The sequence below is a fragment of the Eretmochelys imbricata genome, chromosome 15 (genome assembly GCF_965152235.1).
Source record: "Eretmochelys imbricata isolate rEreImb1 chromosome 15, rEreImb1.hap1, whole genome shotgun sequence".
NCBI lineage: Eukaryota > Metazoa > Chordata > Testudines > Cheloniidae > Eretmochelys > Eretmochelys imbricata.
Window position 1 is genome coordinate 15,847,304 of NC_135586.1, and position 26,975 is coordinate 15,874,278.

At 41.1% G+C, this 26,975-nt stretch overlaps 1 protein-coding gene across 2 annotated transcripts in view; it reads left to right on the forward strand.

Moving 5' to 3' along the window:
* The first annotated feature begins 3,366 nt into the window (after positions 1–3,366).
* Positions 3,367–26,975, forward strand: part of YPEL1 (yippee like 1) — a 40,850-nt gene continuing 17,241 nt past the window's right edge. Inside the window, exons 1-3 of one of the 2 annotated variants that reach the window (XR_013348061.1) lie at positions 3,367–3,755; positions 10,883–11,372; positions 13,305–14,476. Coding sequence is in view for 1 of the 2 variants with exons in the window: in XM_077835095.1 (XP_077691221.1) it covers positions 11,312–11,372; positions 19,787–19,869 (144 nt within the window). In the remaining variant the exon portion in view is untranslated. Of the gene's footprint in view, positions 3,756–10,882; positions 11,373–13,304; positions 14,477–19,786; positions 19,870–26,975 lie in introns of those variants that run through there. The other variant, XM_077835095.1, reaches the window with a different exon arrangement.

Consider the following 26,975-nt stretch of genomic DNA (forward strand, 5'->3'; position numbering starts at 1 on the left):
AGATCAGCCATAACCTATTAGAGCAGTGATCCAGCTCATCCAGTATCTGACAGTTACTATGACAACCAGAAAATCTATGACATCTATCGGGCTGACAGTGGCCAGTATCAGATATGTCAGAGTAAAGTGCAAGAAACACGACATGGACAATTTACAATAACCATCCCGTGGGAGGAAATTTCTTTCTACTGGTTCAGTTAGACCTGAAGCATGAGGATTTATACCTTATGATTTTTATTCTCCATATATAATGTCCATTTAAAAAAAAATAAATTTAAATGGAGATTTTATATATATATATATATATATATATATATATATATATATATATATATATATATAAAATCTCCATTTAAAAAAAATCCTGCTACATTCTAGCTAATGGTATCTAGAGGCAATGAGTTATCTAGGTTAATTATGCATTGTGTAAAAAAAGTATTTCCTTTTTATCTCTTAAATTTTCTGCCTTTAAGTTAATCAGCTGTCCTCTTGTTCTTGTTAAAGAGCCACACCGAAATTACCTTCTTTGTCCCATTCATTTTATATATCACTCTTTTATCCCCTCTTTTTTGTTACCTTTCTCCTCTCTTATTTGATTCCTCTGACGACAGGATTAGGGTGCTTGGTTTGGGGCACTGTGGCAGAGGATAGACATCAAGACGCTTAAATAAAAAGTAACCATCTGTGCCCTGTCAATCCTAACATTTGGGTGAGAAAACCTGTATTTGTGCTGGAAATGGCCCACCTTGATTATCATACACATTTTAAAGAGAGTGGTCACTTTGGATGGGCTATTAGCAGCAGTAGAGTGAGTTGGGGCGGGGGGGGCGGAGGGTGAGAAAACCTGGATTTGTGCTGGAAATGGCCCAACTTGATGATCACTTTAGATAAGCTATTACCAGCAGGAGAGTGGGGTGGGAGGAGGTATTGTTTCATGGTCTCTGTGTATATAATGTCTTCTGCAGTTTCCACAGCATGCATCCGATGAAGTGAGCTGTAGCTCACGAAAGCTCATGCTCAAATAAATTGGTTAGTCTCTAAGGTGCCACAATTACTCCTTTTCTTTTTGCGAATACAGACTAACATGGCTGTTACGCTGAAATTTTCACCACTGCTACCAATGATGGAGCTGAAATTACTATATCAAGAATAGGAAATGTTTGGCAAAAAAAATCTACTGTATTGGCCCCATAAATGTTTACAAAGGGCTGTTTCCTAGTGTTTTTCTCATTGCATTAACTTTTTATCATGGAAATTTGATTTTTTCCTTGTACTTACAACTAGCTGAGAATAACACTTAAATCAGCACTGAGGAGGTGGAAATATACAACAGGAAAAATGCACACTAGTTTTCTGGATATTGAAATGTGGAACTATGACTAACCACAACTCACACATGATTTATTGATTACAACCCATCATCTCAAGGGCAACTATAAAAGTGAATTATGTTATTCTAATTCGTAAACTCTACTGCCCCCCTTACCTCCCACTGAAGTCAGTAAGAATTAAAGATGTACAGTAGGAGGTCCTAAGAAACAAATGACTCAGTATTGGTTAGGAATAAATGAGGTGAGGGGGGCAAATACTATTGTGAAGTATCTATGTAACATAGGTTGGGACTCAGGGTTAAAGCCATGAATGGCAGAATGAGGGATTCTGGTCAGTCTTAGCTTGTTATGGTGAAGTGCTCCTCCTAGTCTGAGTACACGCCTCCCAGCTCCTGCTGGCCTCAGGAGTTAAGAGTGCAGAACCAAAGCAAACCAGCCTTGGTATTTATTTTGTCTCTTGAAAGAGAAGATCGAAGGCAAAAATAAATAATGATAAAAATCATACCTAACTCTTTTAGAGCACTTTCCAGCTCTAGATCTCAAAGCAATTTACAAAGAGGAGGAATAGGTTTAAACTTTCAAAATAGCACAGGGCATTTTAGACAAATCTTCCATTAAAATTAATGGAAGATGTGTATCTAAATCCCTCAGACTGCTCTGAAAAAAAAAATCAACCATAAGTCATTGCTGCTTTTTCTTTCCTGTGTCAAAACAAACTTCTCTGTTCCCACCCATTTTTCTCTATGCAAAATGTTGTAATTAGCATCATAATTATTGGGGCCACCTTAGAATTAGAATTTGGACTACTGATTACCTTGCCTTTTTCTTATCTCTCGCTGTCTATTGAAATGTAATTGTTTTCCTTTGTCTCCTTTAAACAATAGTGTGTACTAATCAGAAACAAAAACAAGACAGGAAAAGGAAAGATTAAAAAAAATCCTGCCTGCGAGAAAGCGTGCAGGGTGTCAGCTGGAGTGAGGTGGAGCTGTCCCCAGAAACGATAATTCAGGGGTCAGGCCATGGCAAGCACCAAGGGAAATGAGAAATGAAGGGGGCTAAGATCCCCTTTTCCTGGCACTAGCGGTGGCAGAATGCTTCTGTCCCCAAGAAGTTCAAGGGGCCCCGATGTACTCTTATCCCCAACCTACCCCTCATCTTATTGAATCTGGAAGTTTTAACAAGTGTTAGTATGGGGGAGGATGTATTTTGGGGCTTTGTGGAAACAACCATTAGTATTGTAGAGAGCCGGCGAGAGGCTCCCCAGGGAGGAGTCGCTGCGTGGCAGGGGGCCCTGTTGGGCAGCTCTTGTGTTCGCCCTCTTTCACTGAGCCCACTTCTCCGCCGTGTCCCGGAGAGCGCGGCTTTCACTGTCGGGCTGCGGCCATGGGTCCTGGTCGCCACCGTCCCCCTGGCGAGCCGAGCCTGCTACCACTGGCCCTCTGCGGGATCTCCCTGGGCGGACGGGGGTTTGCGGCGGTTACGTTCTCCTTGAGCCTGGGCCAAGACCGCCCTCCGTGGCAATGGCCCAGGGCCCCAGGCTCTGTCTGCCCCCAGTCCCAGCCCGGCAGCGTGGCTCTGCGCGCACCGCCAACCCCGCCGCCGCTCCGCGAATGAAGTGGCTCGGGGGCGCGAGCTGAGGGGGACACAGTGTAGCGAGGCGGAGTCCCCGGGCGGGGCTCGCGGTCGCCGGAGGACCCCGCACGCGCCGCCTATTATTTATAATCCCCGTCTCCCGGGCCAGACTGCGCGCAGCAGCCTCGCTCTGGCGCGAGGCCTCCATTCCCATTGGACACCCACAGCGTTCCACTTCTTTGCACGTAGGGAACGCAGGTCGCAAACGGCTCGACCACGCGTTCCCTTGTCTCGCGCTCTCCCCTTCCTCCCCCCCCACCCCCCGAAAGAGGAGGAGGAAGAGGGATTTGGCGTCGCGCGCTTTCCCGGGGGCTGACTGGTGGAGCGCGCTGGCTCTCACGCTCTCCCCCTCCCGGCACGCGCGTTCTGATTGGCCGCAGCCACCGTTCTTCGGAGACGGTTTAACTGCAGCAGCCCGGCAGCGAGGCTCAGGGAGAGGAAAACAAAACAAAGGAGCCTAGCGAGCGCGGGATGCCTCGGCCGCCTCTCGGTCCCGAGGGGAGGAGACTCGGGCCCGGCCCCCGGCTCCCCTGATGACCCTGGGCGCTGCAGCCGCCGCCGCGGGGAAGACGCCCCTGAGCCTGGGGAGGGGGACGGACCCCCCCCGCGGCGCACGCAGAGCCGCCACCTGAGCGGGGCATGAGGGGCCAGTGACACTAGACCCGCCCCTGGCCCCAGCGACGGAGGCTGCGCCTTCCCCGCGCCAAGCCAGCCCCCCGCGGAGGGAGGGAACGGGGGGACCCACAGCTGCGCGGAGCCCGCGGGGGTCCGGCCCGGGCAGCCGAGCCGCCGGTGAGTACCCAGCCCGCGCAGCGAACCCGGCAACCGCTCCCCCAACCCGAGGGACCCGCCGCCCCGGTCCGTAGCCAGCCGTGGCCTTGCCTCCCCGCGCCTCAAGGACCCGGCGGCGGCTTTTGGTGAGGCGGGAAACCGAGGCAACTTTCCTGGCTTGGCCCGGCGGGCTCGGGCTCTATTTATAGCGCCTGGAAGTGACGGCAGAGCTGCCCGACCGGCTGCAGCCGCCGTGTTACCGGGCGGATTGTGAGGCTTTGCATTGCTGCGGGGGTAGCAGACCAGAGGGCGCCGCGGCTCCAGAGGGCGGCTCGCCCCTTCCTAGCCCGGCGGATTCCCGATAGTTCGCCTCTAGCTGTCCCAGCGCAGCGCCCGACCCGCCTCCCCGGCTGGAGCGGGCTAACTCGGCCAGCCCCCGCGGGCAGGCGCCTGCCAGGCGCGGGGCTTTGTTTGTAAACAGTGGGGACGCTGCGAGCCCTTTCCGAGGTCCTGCGGTGCAATCCGGGGCAGGCCGCGGCGCACAGAGGCTGCAGGGATCGCTGCTGGGGCCAGAGGTCGCTTGGCCGGACTGCAGAGCCCTGACGGATCACGGTCCCCCCCACCTTGCATGCAAAGCCCTGTGAAATCTCCCCCTCCCCCGGCTGCTGCTGCTGCACAACCGTGCCCAGGGCTGAGGCGCGGGCAGGCTGAAGGGACTGATCTCTGTTGCCTTCTTCGCTGCTGCGGCTTTTATGAAAAGTTACATTGTCCTGTAAGCCTCGTAGATACTGTTGCAAACGAAAAGCAGCACCATTTACACAGGTAACTTTGCGCGCTGATACTGAGGCTGAAAACTCATTTGCCAAACGAGCTTGAAATGGGAACAGAAGAATAATCGCTTACTATTTAAAACTTTCCAGGGGGGAAACCAAGATCGATCTGTGGAGGTAACTTTCAGCTTAATTGTGTTTGTTTTAATTTATCTATACACTGGCTACTAAAAATCAGGAATGAGATTTAATAATTGTCGATATGATGTATTGCAGTGTGTTTTGCTTGAGCTGAAAACATGGAACCGTATGTGATTAAATTGACTTTCGTGCGTTTCTTTTTTAAAAAGGAAGTGTACTCGAATGGCATTTTGTGCATTTAAAACAAAAAACCCTGTCGGGCTTGTTGGTGCCAGGCAAAACGTTCATTTCCCCCCTTCCCGCATTTTTGTATTGAATGGATTAGGAGAGAGGCCCCTTAAATAGTCAGGAGCCTTGAGTTAACTATTTTCTACTTTATTTTATTTTTGTCATTACAATTCCCGGTATGAGTCTTGAATTGAGCTTACTAAGAGTGGTGCGAAAACAGCCTAGACAGTCATTCAACTGAATTAACTACTAAGTTGTCAAGAAACCGATATATTTTGGTTGAATTAATATATCTAACTTAGCTATGAATTTCTTAAGGACTGTGAATTTTAGTCTGTAGTTGCCTTGTTGCTGAGTTAGGTGCCAAACTTAAATACATTTCAAATCAGGAATAGGTTTGAGAAGTCTCTTGTTTTAAATCATGAAAAGGGAGTCAAAGGTTTACACACAACTCTATAAGGTAACCTCTCCAAAAAATAAGCTGTTAGGAATAACAATGAGAAATGTTACGAAGATGGCATGTTTATTAAATATTAAAAGCTTTGAGCTACAAGTCAGCTGCTATCCTTCTTAAACAAGATAGACTAAAATGTTCAGTTACATAGATCTGAAATTCCAGTACTAATGTCGGTTACCTGGTGGATAATCGTACTGTCCTTAGACTACATCTGCTTTAACATGCTTCCTCTCATTGTTTGTTTACACATCCGGGAGCATGGTTGGGGACTGCCCACTTCATTAGGATTGGCTGATACTTGGCTACCATATTTGGACATCCCATTCAGTGATGTCATGCTGCTAGATGGCAGCAGAACTGAAATTACAGGATGAAATCTATGAATTGTAAGTTCAGATTTAAATGCTAAGTTTCTTTGTTCAAATAGTTAGCATGTTTTAAGAATTGTAAACGTTGTCAGCCTCCAATAATGGAGGGATCAAGAAGCAGTGTACCAAGGTGAAACTGAGAATTATCTTTAAAATGTTAGTTTCTGAAGCTCCATCTCCTATACCACACCCTCCAACATGCACTCTAATACGGAAATTTATTTTGTTTTTAATACTTTTGAATAGTAAGAATCATTCCTCTTAACTCTGAACCCTTTTGCAACTGGCCCTCTTATTTCTGTTGCCAGATGATTGTGCAGAGTTGAGATATTAACCCATAAGTAGACATTTAAAGTAAATTTGGATACTGTTGAGATTGTTTGACTGCTAGATTTTGTCATGGTGTTTCTATGTGCTCAACACGAAGCTAGTTTATGCATGGTATCTAAGAGCTGTAACTTTTGACACTGCAAGGAGGAAGGTAAAATGCTGAACATCTTTGATCCTGATGAATTTTATAAATATAATTATTAGTAACCTAGAATAAGCAACTAACTTGGAGTATCTTTAAGGCTAGTACTTCTTGAGTCATATATGCCATAGTTTAAAAGATGGTTAGACTGTACATATTTGCAGACTTATTTACAGAATAACCACAAGCATAATACATGAAATCTCTTGCTTTCCAATCAAGAAAAGAGGTTAAGTACTCCAATATGTTCTTGGATTATGTGCTTTTTGGGGGACTGGGAGCTGTTTTTTCTAATTTTCATTATGTGTCATGGATACAATTTTATATTTTCTCATTATTATTTAGTGGCTTTTTTCTTTTTGACAGCAGTGAAATAGAGTGTGTTGAGTTATTTCAACAGGGAAAAAATACACTGAAGTCATGTGGTTTCTGCATCTTGGCATCAGAGAAACAATTTCTATTTTAACTAGCAAATAAAAGTCTTTGCTCTGAGGATTATTATTTAACTCTCCATCTTTTCCCAACATGATTTATATTTTGAAAACTAGTGATAGTAAAATTCAGAACTTTCTAAGTCACTCAGTTAATGCCTTCAGGGATACAGATAGTAAGCCTGTAACCTAATATTTGGTTCCCTTTTGGACAACAGCTAAAGGAGCTTGAGTTGGTAAAGTTCTTTTATGACACATCTTATAAAAGGAATCTGCCCATTTAAAAAAAATTAATTCCACCTAACACTGAAGTTATGAGCTGTGTATAATTTTTTTAATGAGGAAACCCAAAATAAATCAGGAGCAAATGGTATTCTTTACTAATCACATATTGAATGAGTGCCCTAAGGCCCCAGTCAGGATGTGGGGAGCACTGGGTCATGAATTGTACTAACATTCAAGAAGACCATTCCTGCCTGGAAGGGCATAAAGCCTAAAAGCCACAAGACCAGATAAATTGTTGGGGGGAGGGAGGAGGTTCAGGCTGTATCATGATAGTTTACGTGCCTTTGCTACTTTTATGTGTTAGAGTGAGGGAGAATGGATGAGGGAAATAGATCAACAACACTCTTGAGGGTGAAGAGGAGGAGAGTGTGGTGTTATGGAGAGAGAAAGAAGGATGGCAGGGGAAATAAGGCTGTTAATAGAGAGATAGTGAGGGAGGAGTTGGAAGGAGGAGAAGGCAAACAGCCAGTCAGAAGAGACTGAAAGTGCAGATCTGATGACATCACTGCTGTCCAGTAACTGAAAATGTATTGCTGCAGCTCCTGCTTCCCAGAGGCCTGCAAGTAGCAAGCCTTTCCATCAGAAGTTCCTGCTATTCCTTCCCTAAACTCATATTGCTGAAGGGAAGGGCACATAGAGGCTTGTATCTTGAATTGCACAATTTGGAATCTGTGTAAAACTTCTCATTTTTTGACTTCAGAATTCTGTGTAAATTCAGATTTTCAGGGTAACCTGTGGGTCATGGTCTTGGCTAGACATTTGTGGTCTAAGTAGCAATAATATGCAATTGTCATGGTTCTTGACAGTCACTGCAGTTCAGAGCCCTGTGGGAAGCAGCTCTGGAAACTGACCCTAGACATGTTTGGTTTTTTTACTTCTTAGCACAGTTATGGGCAGTAGTGCTTTTTATCTGGCACTTTTTATCTGCAGGCTTAGGGAGAGAAAATTGCATTGACTTAGTTCAGGTTTGGAAGCTTGCTTGCCTCCCTCCTCCCCCCCCCCCTTTTTGTTTTGAAGCAACATAGGAAGGACTGCTTTATGATGTGCAAAAACCTGTGGGGCCTCTCTCCTTGGAGATGAGGAGAATGTGGCTTTGCCAAAGGAGCTCTGGGAGGTCTTGGGAATGTTTGAGGTCAACACTTTTTAATTGAAGGGGTAAAAATGTCAAGTCTTTAACAAAAGACTTCCTTTACTCAAGTTTCCATCACTTGGATTTAAATGAAACTCAAACTAGAGTTTTAAACAATCTGACTTTAGAGTAGAAGGGATATTTTAAATTGGTTAACTTTCACTCGATTACCTCTTGTAATGTCATTATTTCACTAGTTCTTCAGTCATCATCCTAAGAGGCCTGATCCAAAGCCCTACAATTTCTGTGTGTATTTTTTACTTTAGAAACTAAGATCCTGTTTAGTCTTGGAGATTTGGGACCTGATACAAAGCCCAGACAGTGGTTTTGGATTAGGTCTAAAGTCTCCAAATCTGAGGGGGTAGGGATATGGACAACTTTCAGGGTTTCTTAAGAGGTCATAGAGAAATGAGAGAGCAGAAGCCCCCCTGCCCTCCATTTGCAGGTTACCAAATCTGCAGAAATTGGCTTGGTCCTCTCCCTGCTACCTGAGTAGTGGATTTTTCAAGCCCTGATGGATTTTTGAGGGGTGGTTTCTTTCTTTGCATATACATTGCATTTCTCCATAGTAGTTTTATACTTCTAATACTATCCTTAGATCTTAAAATGCAATGATATTTCATGATGGCTATGCCAAGAGAATATAATGATGCCATAGTGATGTGCATTGTAATTCATCCTGTATTGAAACTGACAGGAGTAGCAGCCTACAATAAAGAATTTTTTGACACACATCCTTGTTGCTGGCAAGGATGGGGAAAGGAAATATAAAAATGTATGACAACTTAATAGGTTTATAGTAAAACATTTTACATTGGGGTTAGGTCTACAATATTGGTGTTTATCCATGTGTCTTATTTGTCTAGATTTATTTCAAATGTACCCATCTTGGGCTCTGGATGCATGTTCACTCTAAAATCCGTGCATATTAGGTGAACATTCAAAAACTGTGAAATTAGTTACCTGCCAGATCCTTTCCATTCTTCATACTTCATCTTTCTCCACTCCTGACCCCCCTTAAAAACTCTTGGGGAAAGCAGGTAGGCCTTGTTATGAACAGAGGATGTGCCCTTATTGGCAACATGTTCCCATTACTTACTTACTTTTTTTAATGTACACATCCCTCTAAGTTTTAGTTGAGGACTGTTTCCTTACAGTTAATTATGTACTATACAAATAGAATTCACTGAAGTTCTTTAATTTTTATAAAGTATGCACCCATCCTTTTATTAGCTTGAGGTAAAAATTCAAAAACAGCTGATGCATGTGGTCTTTATGCCTCCTGAAGCAGGCATTATATGTTCATATGGTTGTTTCTCAAGACAGTCTGATTTGTGATGATTTATTTATAAATTGCTTCCTCAAAGCAGTCAGTGGAATCCATGTAATTCAGGAGTGTAAACTCATAGCTAAACTTATATTCTGTGGCAATATGAGAAGTAAATCACCTTTCTGCATTTTGAAGTGTTAACAATACTTCAGGTGGTGCCTCTTTTTTCCAACTGTTGAATAAAGCAGTTGGAAAATAAAATGCAAAGTTATGTAAGGGTGGGTGGCTTTAAATGGAAAGCACGTTGTCATGGTGGTCACACATGATTTATGCTTGATATCTTTTGTTTCATTGTTTTGTCAAACCAAATTTCATTTAAACCTATACAAAAATAGTTTGAGTTCTAGGTGGTGGTTGATTATTTCTTCCATATAGCAGCATTAAACTTTTTGTTTGGGTTTTTTTGGTTCATCAACTCAGATGAACAAATTAATTTTAGTTACCAGCTATACATAGGCTACTGCGTAACAGGAAAGAGTAGACTTTTTTTTTCTTTAACTCTCATATTATCTAGCTAGTAAACCGTACCTGTGCTTTTTATTCTCACTTTTCATAAAGCCAATAGAAAAGACCAGAAATACAGTGAACTATTACATTGGCACTTTTCTTTCAATACTTCTGTTATTGATCCACCATACCAGCCGCATAATGATTGGTGGCATAATAGGTGATCTTTTGTACAGTATCACTGAATTACTGTAGTAGTCTTCATGCTTGGATTGTTCAGTTGCTTTGAGTCACGTAATCTATTAAGTAATGTTTTAGTAAACAGATCTGTAGCGTGCAGGTGCAAATTTGACTTTCAAGGTAGAAGATGATAGAAAAGTATAGCCTTCATTTTTTGTATATTTATATAAAATGTCACAGTGTATGTAATATGTTATTTCCTCTAAGGAGATCTGAGGATCAAGAATGTGTACAGCATTTTGAACATAGAAAACAGAATTCTTAATATTTATGTGTAGGTTGTAGAATCTGTTCTCCTCTACTGAAATTTGTTAGATATTAAGATTATTTTGGTAGAGTAAGGGGGGAAAAATAGCTGAAAGAACTGAATAGTCGGAGTGGACAGGAGACTGGTCTAAAAAGCTTGAACTTTATAGCTGGGAAATAGTCTGATCTCAAAATAGTGCAAATTTTTGGTCAAGATTTTGTTTTGTGTATGTATCACATTTGACTTCAAGTCCAGTGCTTGTGAAATGCCCTGGAAATTGAAAAATAGACACAACTCCCCACTTCCTGTGTGTTCTGGAGTTTAGCATGGGTTTATGAGTTTAGCAAGTGCAGGTTTCCCACACTATTTCCACTTCTTATTTTAGTGTCTACCAAAGTTGTTGAAAAGCTAGTTCAGTCTCCATTCCTTTTAATATTTTGCCTTTCTGCTGAGGCTGCTAAACAAAGATGTCCATTGTGTTAATGGGTTGTGGAGTTTTTTGAAGGGGAGATGAAGGGAGGTTAAAGTTCTGAAATCCAAGAGAATAGTTGAATGTACTGTATTCCTGGCTTTTTAAAAGTTGTCTTCTCTGTTTACTTGCAGGTTGTGACTGTTTCTCTTGTGGCATCTGTGTGGAAAGTGCCACACACGCTCCAGAACAACAACGGCTTTTGCTTGCATTTTCCAGTGTTTTTTTTGTCAGCGAGTTCAGCAAAGTTGTAATTCTTCAAGTGCCAGCCCTGAGCTGAGTGAGGAGCCACCAGCAGAGATGGTAAAAATGACAAAATCAAAAACGTTCCAGGCTTACCTGCCGAACTGTCACCGAACCTACAGCTGTATCCACTGCAGAGCCCACCTAGCCAATCATGATGAATTGATTTCCAAGGCAAGTGATTTGTTTAGAGACTTCATGTGGGGTTTTTTAACCAAAATTGTTGTCAGTACTTCCAGTACATAAGTGGTATAAATCTGATGCATACTTCAAAGTATCTTCCCAAGAGCTCCATTCTTGGGTCATAGGTGCACAGAGGAATGGATGTTTTCTGGAAACTTCGTGTAAAGCCCCATCTTCGTAACCCCCCACGAATAACAGGTAGGTGCTACTTTTGAGATGTGCCTGGTCTTTATCAGACCAGGATTAGATGTGATAAGTTTGCTAAGGAAGGAAACTGTCTGAGGGAAGTACAGAGCTCAGGATTGGGAAATTATTCTTGTTAAATTGATTAAAAAGATTAATCTAGTAGAGGTCACAAAATTAGCTTGTATTACACAATCCAGTGGATCAACATGAAGTCCATCACTACGTTATCTAAACCCTTTCTTCGCTCTCATTATTATATACCATCTGGTTAATTTGTGGAGCTTAAAAAATGGATTACTCTGAGGAATGTTCAAGCAGTCTCAAGTTTAAATTTCAAAAAGAAATTCTGAAGCTTTTGAAATGATCTAGCCCTGTCCTTTTATATCAGTTGTGGAAAGAAACTAAGACTCCATAATCATTTAGTAAAATTTAATATCCAGGGGAAAATATAAAGTGACAGTTGGTGCTTTAAGTCAAATTAGGTTTCTGATGGAGCACCCTGTAAATATTTTCTAAAGAAAAAATGCAATTCAATTTTCAAACTTTGGTGTTTTTTGTTTTTAATGGTGGTGTGTGTTGGGGATGGGGGTAGAGTGGATGAGCCAGAGAACAGCTTTCTTGGGGCCATCCCTTATTTATTTCCATCTTCTCTGTTCCCTGCCATCACCCTCTGTTGCTCCTGCCTGCTGGTATCTTTAGCAGCATTGAAGTAAAGCTGCTTCCTTGAGGAGTCCCAGGAAGTAAAGAAGCCACTCCTTTTAAGTACCTTCATTGTTCTCTAGTCCTGTGCAGAGGCCTGGGGAGTGAAGGAGGTTCCTTGGGCCACACACCCCTTAACTTCCACCTCAACCTTTTGTACTCCTCATCTCCATGTACATCTCCTGGGAGGAGATGACACTTCTGGCACCACACACAAATGTCGGCAGTTTTGCTGCAGTATTGCTTGTAGATATCTTCTTGCAGGCCTATTCTTCTCTTCCCTTCCTCCTGTTCTTCTCCTCTCCTCCGCCCTCCCCCCCAAAAAATAAACCAAAACAAAAGAGGGTGAGTGATGTGCTGTGCTAATGCACAAAGCAGGAAGTGTGACTGATCAAATGCAAAACATTGAAACTGACTATATACAAAGTGCTGTCAAAAGCATACGTTTATTAAATTCAGAAAAGATGCAAGCTCTTTAGTTCTAGTAATCATAAATATTGGTTTAAAAAAAACTGTAGGAAAATACAGGCAGAAATGTGATTCAAATTTCTTTTAATCACAAAGAAAAATATTAAGGTAAGAATCACCTTTTCTTCAGCAACACTCCACTATAAATTTCAAGAAGGAGACATGACTTCATTATTCAACACACACTCTAAGTAAGTGGAAGGTTAGATTTGAATAATTGAGCGGGGGAATGTTTTCCAGACCTATGGAGTTACTGGGAATCGTATTTCATACTAAACAAATGGAGGAGGAATATGGCAAACTTTACCAGAAAAGTTCAGAAAGAAAGCTAGAACACTGAACTTTCAAGAAAAAAATGAGATCCCCCACATGTGGTTGGTATCTAACTTCTCATCCAGTAGACTTTTCTAGAGTCATCTAAATGTGATACAAGAAGCTCTTTAGTTTGACAGTATTAAGGTTTACCATAATTCCCAGACAGGCAGATATGTATAAAGGTTTTGAAAGAGGTCTAGATAATAAGAATATCTCTTGAATATATGCTCCAGTTGGATCATAGGTTCGTACTACAACTTTAAATTGTCTAGAAAGGATTAAAAACCTGAGACCGTAAAACTTTGAAGAGGGGTTATTGAGTGTATAGAGATTTTTTTTTTAATAAAAGATCTAAGTCCCATGTGTTCAAATAAATTTAGCCTAAGCAATGTCTTCCAGCCAGGAAGGATTCGGGTATATAATATAAAGTCTCTTGTTTAATACTGGTTTCTTATTCTCCAGTGAAGGTTTCTCATAAAACAAGCTACCAAACTTTCAAATGTTTGCAGATTGGCAAGTCAGCAAAATCACATTTATGGCCAACATTCTGTGAACTCTGAGTTTCCTGCCTTTATGTTGTCATAATCTGTTGGTAAATGTTGTGTGTCCAATCTAGAAATGCATTAAATGTGAGGTGTATTTTTGCTTGTAAATAAAAATGTACTTGAGTCTTTACTGCTTTCTGACCTACTGTACTGCTATAGTTGGGACCTGGGCAATAAAGGCAAATGAAAGGGAAAACGTTCAATTATTTAAAGCTCAGCATGTGTGAGAGAGAGACTTTGTAAGAGTGCATAGACAAATATAATGTTATGAGAACGCTTCTACATTTGGGGTGGGGGGTTAATTCCTAATGTGGAATCTTGTAACCTACCTGTAAGCCTCTACGACACACAGTGCACCCACTAGGAAAATGAAGAGTTCACTACTAACTTTAAAAAACAAAAACAAACAAACAAAAACCCCTGTAATTGTACTATTAGAATTTTAAACCTTCGATGCTATCTTAAAACAGACTGTTAACATACTTGAATTATATATTAAGGCACTGTATTTAGAATTATACCCAAACATAATTGATAGTTGTAATTCTGAATTTTCTTCTGTCATTCTTACAAACCGTCCCTCCTCTCCAATGTAGTCCCTCTTAAAACATGTATTCATTAAAATAATGGGAACATGAATATATCTGGTATGTGTGGCAACAGTGAAGATATTTTAAACAAAAAGTTAACAGGGGTGACACTGTACTCCAGAGGCTGTTGGTATACATTTGACCTTGATTGTATACACTTGCAATAAATAAATATGCTGTACTGCAGACTATGAATTGCCTTGAAGAATAGTACTTTGATTGAAATTCTAAGAAAAGAGTGCATGACTTAAAGGCCAACCATTAAAATTGTCACTTCCTCATTCATAGAAAACTAAATGTAAGCTATCATTTTATGAATACTACTCAGTTGTGGATATAACATAAGAGATGTTAGACTGTTTAGGTAGAAGGAATAGTAGTTTAACCCTTATATTGTCTACTCTAACATTTCTGAGAACATATTTTAAAGGTGATCCATGGGAAACATATAGATATTTGTGCTGTCTTAGGATGTATTAAAAAAAGACTGTAAATGAAACCTTGTAAACCCTCCCCTGCTGTTTTTTTTGGTGTTGAAATTTTCTGGTTGTGACTTTCTGTTCTTCCTTAAGTACTAGAACTCATGGGATTATGATGCTTCAAGAGACTGAAACAAGGAAATTGGTGGTGGGGAGAAGATAAATAGCTGAACTTTTTTCTTTTTTTTTTTCTTTTGAGACTTATTTTTAACTTTTAGAGAAAAGCTAGCCTAGCAAGAGATTCTGTCTCCCTGGTGCTTCTTTTGGGGGCTACACAATCCTACTCCACATCACTAGTTTTCCAAGGCTTCCTCAGTGAAAACAGGACAAGCGAGACTTGATAATCAAAACACAGTAATTTCTAAACTGCTATGTGGTGCTGGTGGCTCTTGTTTCCAGCAGAGAGAAATACTTGTGAGAGGAGATTGTGAAATGTCTTGTTCTTTTTAAAAAATCAAATAGATTAAAGACAGCTATAGTTAATTTCCTCTTACTCTTTCCTGGGTAATCAATTGTTATAGCTTCCACAGTTATGCTTCTTCATACAAAATGGGAGGGAAGGTGGTCCATGCTATGAAACAACTAGGGATCCCTACTCTAAGGTGTTAGAGTGCCATGTTGGTGGTGGTTGTAGTTTTGGTTTTTTGTTTTTAAATTCAGCCCCACTGTGATAGAAAAGCTAAAAGACCTAAACACTTTCCCTTCCTACAGTCATGTGTCCTTTCGCTATACTGTGGGTGTTGGAAACAAGGAAAATCTCTGCAAAGCCAAAGAAATCTAAAAACAAGTTAGACCACATTCTAGGTAATGTAGATATGACTGACTTGCTTTTTCGGTCAAGGACATGCTGATCTTCTCCAGGGATAATCTTCCAAAAGACTAGACTGACACAATAGAGAGGTCTTTCAAAACTTTAAGCTTCAGCTGTAGATTTTTAAACTTCAGTGGCTTCCACAAGATTAGTTACAGACCATCTCATCTTGTCTAGTGATTTAAACTAAATGTGGAGATCAGTACCTAAATGCCATTTTGCAGACAATTGAGGAAAGGTGACTGAGTGCAAAGATGCTTTGTATAAAGCTTTATTGAGGAACTTTCTTATTGGTGTGGCTTTGAAAAGCTGATGACTGCACAGAATGGCTTCTAGCATGAGCTAAGATTATAGTAGGCAGAACTTTGGTGAAAACCTAGATGAAATTTAGGTAAGCATGTCTCGCCATCATCAAATGGAGTAATCAAACCATACACCTAGCTCAGATCTTCCTGTCAGCCAGTGTGGCAAACAAATTACCACAAGCTACCTGGAGAACAGAAGTGACTAAAGGTTTTTCAAGCACTCTTCTAACCACTTCAGTAGGAAGACAAGAGACTAATTGGGCTGTCCTTGGCTTTCAATCTGTAGCTGTAGGAGCTGAGCTATCTGATTAACTTGCACAGTGAATTAAATTACATCAGACTAACAGATACTGGATGTAAAAGCTTACGTTAATGTTTTGTAATGATTAATCCTCCAAGAATGAAGTTCCTGGAATCTCCAATTTCTTTTCCCACCTTTGTAAAACACTTTAAAATCTTTGCTGATGGAGGGCACAAGAATAAGAAATTCTGTGGGGTCATACTCTTTTTTTGGAATTTCACAAGTGATTTGGATTTCACACATGCACAAACAAAAGTGGAAGGCTCACTAGAAGCACGAAGAGGTACAAATTCCTGATGAAAATTTTGAGAGACAAGGTGGGTGAAGTAATATCTTTTATTTGACCAACTTTTGTTGGTGAAAGACAAACATTCGAGCTTAAACAGTTCTTCTTCAGGTCTCAGAAACGTACTCAGACTGTCACTCGTAAATGTAAGGTGGAACAGATTGTTTAGTATAAGTAGCACATATTTCAAGGGCTTGTTCAAGGTGAAGTGGCCTATTAACACCCCTTCAGTCATCCTACAGTCTGTCTCCCTCATCTCTATCGGTCCATAATCGTAGCAGACACTTATTGGTCCCCTAAGCAAAGATCATAGAAAACAGTTCCAGTATTTGTTCTGAATTTGGAAAAAAAGCTCCGTAACCGTAACCTATACTTTTAGCTTGGAATATTGATACATTTCGGAGAGGGGAAGGGCCTTCCTATCAATAGAAAGAACAGGAGCTGAAGGAATCTACAAGACCAGTCAGTCTCCTAGAGCCTTAATTTGGCCTTTCATAAGGTTTCTGAGAGTGATCATTATGGGGCTATAGATAATTTCGTGGACCTTTCATAAACTGTTGCTATTATAGAACAGGTCATCTATGTGCTCTCTTGGATATATTAAGGGGAGTATTCTGGAGAGTTCTCCTGTTGTAGATCAAAGCAAGGATCATTAGCTCAACCAGTGCATTCTTATAGGGTGAGGAAGCTCATTGAAAGAGCTGTCCAGAAGATAGCAAGTGTCTATTTCCTTGAAACAAAATCAATAATTCATGGTAATTTTTATGACCGTCCATTATGGTTTAAAAAACCAAAAACCTATAATGATGATATCCATTCACATACGACACTGGATGTACTGTCCAGTAGGAAGTATTTGGCCCTAGATCCTCAAGGTATTTAGACTCCAAACTTCTGTTGAAATCAATAGGAGTTAGGACCCTTGAGGATCTGGGCCTTAGCGCATTTGTCTACTGAAGGTGGCAAGTGTTCTAATTAAATAGGCAGCAATAAAATTCATCCATAAGGGCAGTACACATGTAAGGGAAGACCAACGTAGTAGCAGACTGGTTAAGGAGGAGGACTATAATGTAAGGGAAATGTCCCAACAGACCACTATTAAATCAGATAGTTATCTGTAGGAGAAACCTTAGGTAGACTTGTTTGATTAAAATGAAAATGTGATGAGTTTTTTAAGGACAAGTTATCACTGAAAAGGTCATGTCAACTTATGTATGCTTTTTCATTCATCCAGGAAGAAGGAGCTGAGGGTAACAATAGATTTCCACTTGCTTAAAAGATAAGGCTTTCTGGGAAAATAGGACTTTTTTTAGTAAAGCTGTTCAGGATGACTGACAGATGAAATCTACTCATGGAAGACCTAGTACTTCATCAGAAGCTAATCTTTCTCAAAATGATTGCATGGTTGTTGAAAGAGAGACAGTGGGGGCGGGGAAAAGCAAGATTATTCTGATTACATAATAGACAATAACTTTGTTTCTAGAAAATCATCTACAATGCCAGAGTATACTAAGATTTGGAGATTTTGTTTTTCTGCCATAAAGACAAGCCTGATTGCTGACAGATCAGTTATCAGGCTGATAATTTTACATGATTCAAATGGGGCCTCAATACTGTTCTGCTATGGGTTGAATGTTTTCCTTTTCTGTTCAAGACCAACAAAGTTAAGCAAAGATCCCCATGTGAAGCATTGCTGAAAGACTAAGTATAAAAGCCTTCAAAAGCTTTTTTGAGTACTCTGCTTGGAAGCTTAATTTTTGTTTTTAATCCTCCTAATTGTATCAGTTTGAGCTGATCAGCTCAGTTTTACTTTATCATCTGACTATCCAAACTGCCCTTTATGATTCTCTTTTTGCTCAGGTATGCTTTGCTCTTTGCAGTTGGTTGAACATCATTGTTGCATAAGACACGACGACAAGACAGTGATATGTACATTTCCAGGAATCAGTACACATTTAATTTACTTCAGTGGAAGTTACTTGCATCTTGTGTTGGGAAAATAGAGCCCCTGGATTTTATCCCAATGTGAATACAGAATTCAGTTCTTCCAAGGAATTAGTACTTCTACCCTACTATGGCTCATGAGAAGGAGAAGTCTTGGCATAAACTGGATATCAGGAAAACAGTTTTATCCCAAGTTATTTTAAAAGGCTGCTTTCTTCATCCTTTGCATTTTGGCTGGTGGGGGTGGGAGGAGAATTTTCCCAATTCTACTATTACAAAGTAAATGTGACATTTTAGAATGTTCCAAGCCAGGAAGTTTATCTGTCCCCCTCCTTTATGGTATAAGGAATATTCTAAAAGATAATTGGTCACCTTGTGGGCTGAAAAGACCTTTTGCACCTACTGAAAAAATCCATAAAGGGCTCATTCAGAACGTTCTAAACTGGAGTTTTCTCCCCGGATGCACTTTTTTGGGGGAAAGGGAGACCGCTGTTTGTCAGAGGCATGACTTTAAATCCCCAGATCAATCTTTGGTTTATTTCTTCAAGGATTTTTTTTTTTGAAGGTTCGAGGGAGAGTTGTCATAGCTAATTCTGAAGACGCCAACATGTTTTAGCCTAAGAAAATTTTGTCTTGCCTATCAATTTGCCTACTTCTAGAAATACTGTCTGCCAACCCTGTGTACACTGATAGTTTTTAAGGGTGGACCTCTTCTAAAATTCATTTTTGCAAAATCAGCTTTTCATTAGACTTTTTTAGTTCTCAGTGTAATTCCATCTACTGTTCTGTTAAGCAATCATTAATCTTTGGAGTATATCCATTTGATATGAAGTCCTGTGGTGAATCTGCCCTGAAAAGCAGCTAGAACAGAGCTATCTCCACTTGCCTCGATATAGTATGAAGAAAGAGTTATATCTAGAGAGTACTAGCAACTAATCTTTATAAGAGAATAAATTAACCAGTATGACACATTTTCCTTTCCCCATATAACTCAAACAACTTGATTTATAGACTTTTAATACTTTTAATCCTCTGAGTAGTTTTCACTACTTCTGTGAAGTGCCAAGGAATCTTTAATATCCAAAAGTGATAAAGACCTCTGTTTTACAGCTTACCCAGAAGATACTGCTTCTAGGATCAGTCAGTTATTGGTCCAGTGCTGACTCAAAGGGAAGAGTACCACCCACTGAATTATCAAGTTTCATTTCTTGCAACACATGCTTTTTCTCTGGATTGTGTTGTATCAGAACATTGACTCTGCCTAGTTTAGTGGATCACCACCTAAAATAATGTGACAGATTAAAATTTTGCATTTCTTATCTGCCTGTTCTTTACAATTCTGCATAACAATTGAGGAACATGTACGTATGAATAACTAACAGTACACTGTTATCAGATAGTGCCACTATGTTTAATGACTTCCTCTGTCAAACTTCAGAATTGTTCATAATGCCTGCAGTAGTCCTTGGTAGGACCTGGTCGGCATCTGTCATTCCCCTAAAGTCATTTTCTGTGCAGCCAAACTCTCTAGTCACATGACCTAGTCTAGTGTGTGTTGTCTGTGGAGCAATAACTAGCTTGATATGCTTTTTGCATCAGGATAAAGCCACTTGGCCTGCCTTGAGGGGTGTACATAAAATTGTTTGCTTAACTGCAATTTCCTTTTCTCCTGGGCAAAAATAGTTAACCTGATGCTACAACAGAGGTTATGTGACTTAGGAGTGCATCTCATACCTAATTCTGCATTCAAAGAGCTTCAGTTGAAGGTATGTACCTACCCTTCTTAAAGAGTGAAAACATTTAGAACTGCTTTATAACGTACTGACTATGTAGTGCAGTACTTACCAGTTGTATGACATGGCTACAACAAGCAGTTATATTAGACTGTAGTAGGCTTGCTAAATATATTTTAAAAATCTTACTATTGATTGAACATTTATTTTTAATGGACATATCTTAGGCCTTCCAAATACTATGAAACAGGAAGAGAGAGGGAACTGAATGGAGTTACTGTGTGTGGAAATGTGCTCTTGTTGACTTTCTACAAAACATGAAAAAGCTTTGGCAGTATAGAATCATAGAAATGAAGGCCTGGAAGGGACCTTAAGAGGTCATCCCCCTGCACTGAGGCAGAACCAAGTACACCTGGACCATCCAGGATAGATGTTTATCTAACCTGCTCTTAAAAATCTACAATAACGGGTATTCCACAATCTCCTTTGGAAGTACTCCAACTATAAATTTGGTTGTCATTGTCTAGGACCATCAGAAAGCAGTGTTGCAATACGTTTACACGGTAACCTTCAGTAATGTTTAAATAAAAACAGTTTCCCAGCTGCAAAGTAAAATAGCTGACTTCTTTGGCAGGATTTTGAGTACTATCTCATAATTGATGGCACACTTTATCATGAATCTCTGCTCCCATCTATTTCTGCCACTTATAATCCATCTTTTCTGAATAAATCAGAAGCTGAACATGCCAACATGACCATTCTGAACAGGAGATACTGTAGTTGTTTAAAATAGCATATGTATGGTACTTAACATCTTGAAAGTGCTGAACAAGCATTACGGACTATATGTTTACAGTGCACTGATACAATATCCTGCATAGAGTGAGGTTTATATACTGATTAGTCATTTACAGGTATAGATTTAGTTCTGCCACTGAAGTGTCATTTCTCTCTCCATGGGCAAGTTACTTCAGTTCCCGCCATCTCAGCTTCCCAGTCTGTAAAATTGTTGTATATTTGAAATAGAAACATGAAAAAAGATAACACAATAGAGAATAAAATTAATGGTGTTAGGCATAATGAAATTACTACCTGTGAGCAAACACACTAATTGCTAAAGTTGTAATTTATCTGCAGTTTCAGTGCTAAAATAAGTTGCTCTTTGAGTGTCCTCTGCATATTCCCACTCCTGGGATGTGCTGGGAGGTGCAGCTCTGATGATGGAGCCATCTCGTAGCGATGGTTGTTGGAGTATTGTGTGCCCCTCCCACACTTTACCTCTCAGGTCCTGAATATTCTTAGTGTGAGGCTATAAAAGTACCCCAGCTGCCTCAGTTCTTTCCAGCAGCAGCAGATGGCCATAAACTGGACTAGATCCATCAGATCTAGATCTTCTCTCTAAGAGAGAACCATTGCCATAGCTTAATATTCTTAGGTGTTAGTTCTTGTGTTAAGGTTAGTTAGTCTATTTCTTGTTTGTTTCTAAAAGTTTAATATTTTAGTTCATATCTTTGGTTCCGCTCCCCAGATCCATGGTAGGATAAGATAGCTAAAAGACCTGATTTCAAGAGGTGCGCCTCTTGTCCATCACCCTTCTAATGGTGATGGCTTGTTTAGTAATAAAACAGATGGAAAACTAAAGATGCAAGATCATTAGGTGTCTCCCAACCCGCAAGAAGAAGGACCTCAGGATCTGTCTTCAGATATCATAATAGATCCTTATGATTCCTTGTCTCACTTCTCCCAAAGGCATGAGTTTCAACAACAGTAACCACCTTCTTCACAGCCACAGAAGAGGAGAAAGTATTTTAAACCCAGAATGAAAGGGAAGGAACTTTCAGCTTAGTCTTCAGGATTGAATGTCAACCCCCAAGTTTTATGTGAGGTTGGGGAGCTTTAGCTAACCCTCGTCTCCACCTTTCCCACTTTGTCAACACTTGGCGTTTCTGAACTACATCAGACAAATAGATTCTGGTGCTAATAAAAGATGGATATGTCATTCAATTCAGTTCTCTCCTCCACCTAACCCTCCTCCTTCCCCTCTCACAAGACCTTTTTAAGATTGGAGGTTCACTCCCTTTTGGAAGCAGGAGGCATAGAGAAAGTGCCAAGGGAATTCAGAGGTCAAAATTCATTCTTCCATATCAGAAAATATTTGGAGGGCTTTATCCCATATTAGATCTATAGAAGCACATTTTCTTTATCAGAAAGTACCAATTCTGAATGTTGACACTAGTATCCATTATACTTTCGCTAACTACCCAAGATTGTTTTCAGCTTGTGAGCTGAAAGATGCATACTTCCATATCTCCTTCAGACCCAGGCACCACAAGCACCTTCATTTTCTGATTGAACAAGACCGTTTCCAGTACAAAGGCATTTCCTTTTGACATTTTTGCTGCTCGCTGGGTATTTACAAAGTTCCTATCCATAGTAGCAGCTCATTTAAGATGCCAGGGTATATCTGTTTATGCTTATTTAGACAACTGGCTGATCAAAGCCTAATCAGAAGAAGGCCTTTCCAAGCACATAGCTTATACCTGTTCCCTCCTCAAGATGTTAATAGCTTATTTAAAAAAAATATTCTGCTGCCTACTCAAAGGATTCACTTTCTAGGATCAGTTCTAGGGTAGGCAGAGCCTTTCTGCCAGAAGACCAATTTCTGAAGCTTCAATGCATTATAGCAGTGCATTACCAGAATCCTACTCCGAAAAAAAATATTTTTATTTTTTTTATTTTTTTACAGTTCTCATGGGCCTTATGGCTTCAATCACTTGTGATAACTTCTTCCTCTCAGCTCAGGATGAGAAGTCTTCAACGTTAAATTACAGATCAAACGCAGCATTAAATTACAGACCAAACGCAGACAACATATATACGTCATTGACCATCCCATAAAAGATATTTCTGTTCTTGACATGACATGGTAGACTTGGTGTTGCAACAGTCTAAGAGGGGTAGCTTTAAACCCGCCATCCCCGTTAGAAAATTGCCTCAGGTGCTTTCAACCAGAGATAGCCGCACATTTCAACAAATTAACAGCTGTAGCCAGCCATTGGAATTCTCAAGAAAAGTTACTGCATATAAATATCTTTGAGTTGAAAGCAATCTATTGTGCCCTCAAATCTTTTCTACCTCAGATCCAAAATAAGGCAGTGCACATCTTCATAGACAATATAATGGCAATATGTTACATGAACAAACAGGGAGAGATTGACCCTTCCTAGCTGTGCCTGAGACAACAGCCTGGTGGACCAGCTGAGCAAGTGTGAGGATCCATAGGTCTGGAGCCTGGGTCCGCATTGCCACTTGACAGCCCCGGTGAAGTGGTAAACAATGGTCTGTGCCCCTTGTGTGCTCAAGCATGCTGGGTGTCCTACCCATGGAGATCATGATGAACTGGTCCCTACTGCATTCTCTGATTACATAAGAACAGCCATACTGGGTCAAATCAAAGGTCCATCTAGCCCAGTATCCTGTCTTCCAACAGTGGCCAATATCAGGTGCCCCAGAGGGAATGAAGAGAACAGATAATCATCAAATGATCTGTCCCCTGTCATCCACTCCCAGCTTCTGGCAAACAGAGGCTAGGGACACCATCCCTGCCCATCCTGGCTAATAGCCATTGATGGACCTATCGTCCATGAACTTACCTAGTTCTTTTTTGAACCGTCTTATAGTCTTGGCAAGAAGTTCCACAGGTTGACTGTGTGTTGTGTGAAAAAATACATCCTATTGTTTGATTTTAAACCTGCTGCCTATTCGTTTCATTTGGTGACCCCCTAGATCATGTGTTATGAGAAGGCATAAATAACACTTCCTTATTTACTTTCTCCATACCAGTCATCTATCATATCCCCCCTTAGTCATCTCTTTTCCAAGCTGAAAAGTCCCAGTCTTATTAATCTCTCCTCATATGGCAGCTGTTCCATACCCCTAATCATTTTTGTTGCCCTTTTCTGAACCTTTTCCAATTCCAGTATATCTCTTCTGAGATGGGGCAATCACATCTGCACGTATTATTCAAGATGTGGGCATACCAGGGATTTATATAGATGCAATATGATGTTTTCTGTCTTATCTACCTCTTTCTTAATGATTCCCAACATTCTGTTTGCTTTTTTGACTGCTGCCATGTAGTTTTGTATCATATGCAGATTTTGCCCCCTTACTGTTTTACCCCTTTTTCCAGATCATTTATGAATGTTTTTTAACCCATTCATGCTACAGTAGAACCTCTAAGATGCAAACACCAGAATTACGGACTGACTGGTCAACTGGACACATGGCAATCAGGCAGCAGCAAAGACGAAAAAAAAAAACCACCCAAAACCAGCAAGTACTGTACTGTATGTGTTTTGCATCTTAAAGGTAGGCACATCTGAGCTGCCTGTCCTCACCCCCACCCTCTACTTGCCACTCGTGGGGCAGCCACTTACAGGTAGGAGGTGATGATGCTGAGGTTCACAGGCACAGCTGTGAGCCCCTGAGCAGGAGCAGCACTGGGGTCTGTGCCGCTTTCCTGCACTGGGAAGGGGATAAGCTTACAAGCTCAGTCCGAGTCCGGGAAAGAAACTTCCCCAGCCCAGCTGTTGATGCTGCAAGGAAGCTGCCAGAGCTGGGGTGGGAGCTGCTATTGGAACCTGGCCTGGAGCGTGATCTGCTGGAGCCAGAGCTTGAGCTCCTGCCTGTATATTGCGCTCTCGAGGTGTGGCTCATTTTTAAAGGGCTATAGCCTGCACTGTGCGACCACTGACGCTGCAGTGCCCCAGGGTGCCTCACTCATCACCCTTGCAGCCAGGGGGCTAGAACCGGCTGCCTGTCCCCATCCCCACTTGCTGGGCAGCCACAATCAGGTAGAAGGGGAAGATGCTAAGGTTTGCAGGCACAGTTGTGAGCCCCACTCTGAGCAGTCTACCTGAGGAGTATCCCATAATGACTTGCTTAGAGTGACGAACAACCTTCATTCCCAAGGTGTCCGTAACTCTGAGATTCTACTGTATTTAAAGCCTAGGGAAATCACCTGGAGGCTGTCTGTACAGTTAGGCAGATCCCCAGCTTGCTGCTGAAGACGGACCCTGCTGCCCTGTTCCTGATACCTTGCCTTGCTCCTGATCCCAGTTCATGTTTTCCTAGACCCCACTCTCCTCCTGACACCTCTCCTGGTCTCTTTTCCACTAACCCTACCTTGGTTGATTAATTTGGCTCCACTCTGATGCAGCTCATTGACCTTCACTCTGACCTGATCCTCTTGCATGACACTAGTATAGGCTGCTGCTTCTGGTCTTGACCATCTAGACTGAACTCAGACTACATTGAGTCCCCTGCAACTCAGATCCCACCCTTTACCCATGCCCCATACCCAGGATCCTGATAGCAGGGATATAATAGAACTGAATGAATGGTCATTAAAGAAATCAGTGATAGACAAGCTCTTCACTGTGTGGGGGTATCTGGATGTAATTTTGAGAAATCTTGCCTATTAGAAGTGCAGCGAATACTGATTAATTGTACAAAATAGTCAACTCGAAAGTGCTATGATCTCAAATGGAGTAGGCCTTGTAAAGTGGGCAAATGATATGTTTATAGATCCACCATTTGTACCAGTTCAATCTATTCTTTAATACTTACTTCAGTTAAAGCTATTAGAAATGTCTATTTCCTCTTTGAAAAATCTACCTAGCAGCTATTGCTGCACACTATGCATTGGTAGATAAGTCAAGTCTTTGTGCATGATACAGTAAAGAAATTTATTAAAGGACTTGTCAATATGTATTCACTGATAAAGGGTCCAGTACCATCACAAGATCTCAATTTAGTCCTTTATGTAGTTAATGAAATCTCTTTGAGAGTATTCTTTGTTTTACGTGTCTATTAAAAGTGCTTTCATCATAGCCATCATAGTAGATGAATGACTGAATTACATGCTTCATTGCTCATGCTTCATTCAATGTCTTTCACAAATATAAAGTACTGCTTCATCCTAATCCTAGATTCCTCCCCAAGATGGTATCTGATTTAATCTTAATCAAACTATTAATCTGCCAGTATTTTTCCCCAAGACCTCATGCTCTTATGGGTGAGTCAAAGCTGCATACTTTAAATGAATGTTAAAGGAGATTTGGCTCACTCACTATCCTAACAGAACCAAGGAACGTTGCAAGTCTCCTAATCTCTTTATTTCATATTCAGACAACCATAAGGGACACACAGTCACTGCACAGACGCTCTCTAGATGAGTTACACGGTCCATAGAGCAGAGGTTCTCAAAGCCGGTCCACCGCTTGTGCAGGGAAAGCCCCCTGGCGGGGTAAGCCGGTTTGTTTACCTGCCGCTTCCTCAGGTTCGGCTGATCACGGCTCCCACTGGCCGCAATTCACTGCTCCAGGCCAATGGGGACTGCAGAAAGGGGCGCAGGCCGAGGAACGTGCTGGGCGCCGTTCCCACAGCCCCTATTGGCCTGGAGCGGTGAACCGCGGCCAGTGGGAGCCGCGATTGGCCGAACCTGTGGACGCGGCAGGTAAACAAACAGGCCCGGCCTGCCATGGGACTTCTCCTGAACAAGTGGCGGACCGACTTTGAGAACCACTGCCATAGAGGAAAGCTATAAAGTAGCATTTATTCCACAACTTGTAGGGGTTAAGTCATGCTCTGTTAAATCAATGGCAACTCCACAGCATGTCTTTAGACTTGGGCTGTCAATTAATCACAGTTAACTCACGCGATTAACTCAAAAAAAGAATCACGATTCATCGCCGTTGTAGTTGCACAGTTAAACAATTGAAATGTATTAAATATTTTTGGATGTTTTTCTACATTTTCAAATATATTGATTTCAGTTACAACACAGAATATGAAGTGTACTGTGCTCATTTTATATTATTTTTTATTACAAATATTTGCACCATAAAAATGATAAACAAAAGAAACCGTATTTTTTCAGTTCACCTCATACAAGTACTGTAGTGCAATCTCTTTATTGTGAAAGTGCAATTTACAAATGTAGATTTTTATTTATTTTTTGGTTACATAGCTGCACTCAAACAAAATGGAAAACTTTAGAGCCTACAAGTCCACTCAGTCCTATTTCTTGTTCAGCCAATTGCTAACACAAACAAGTATGTTTACATTTATGGGAG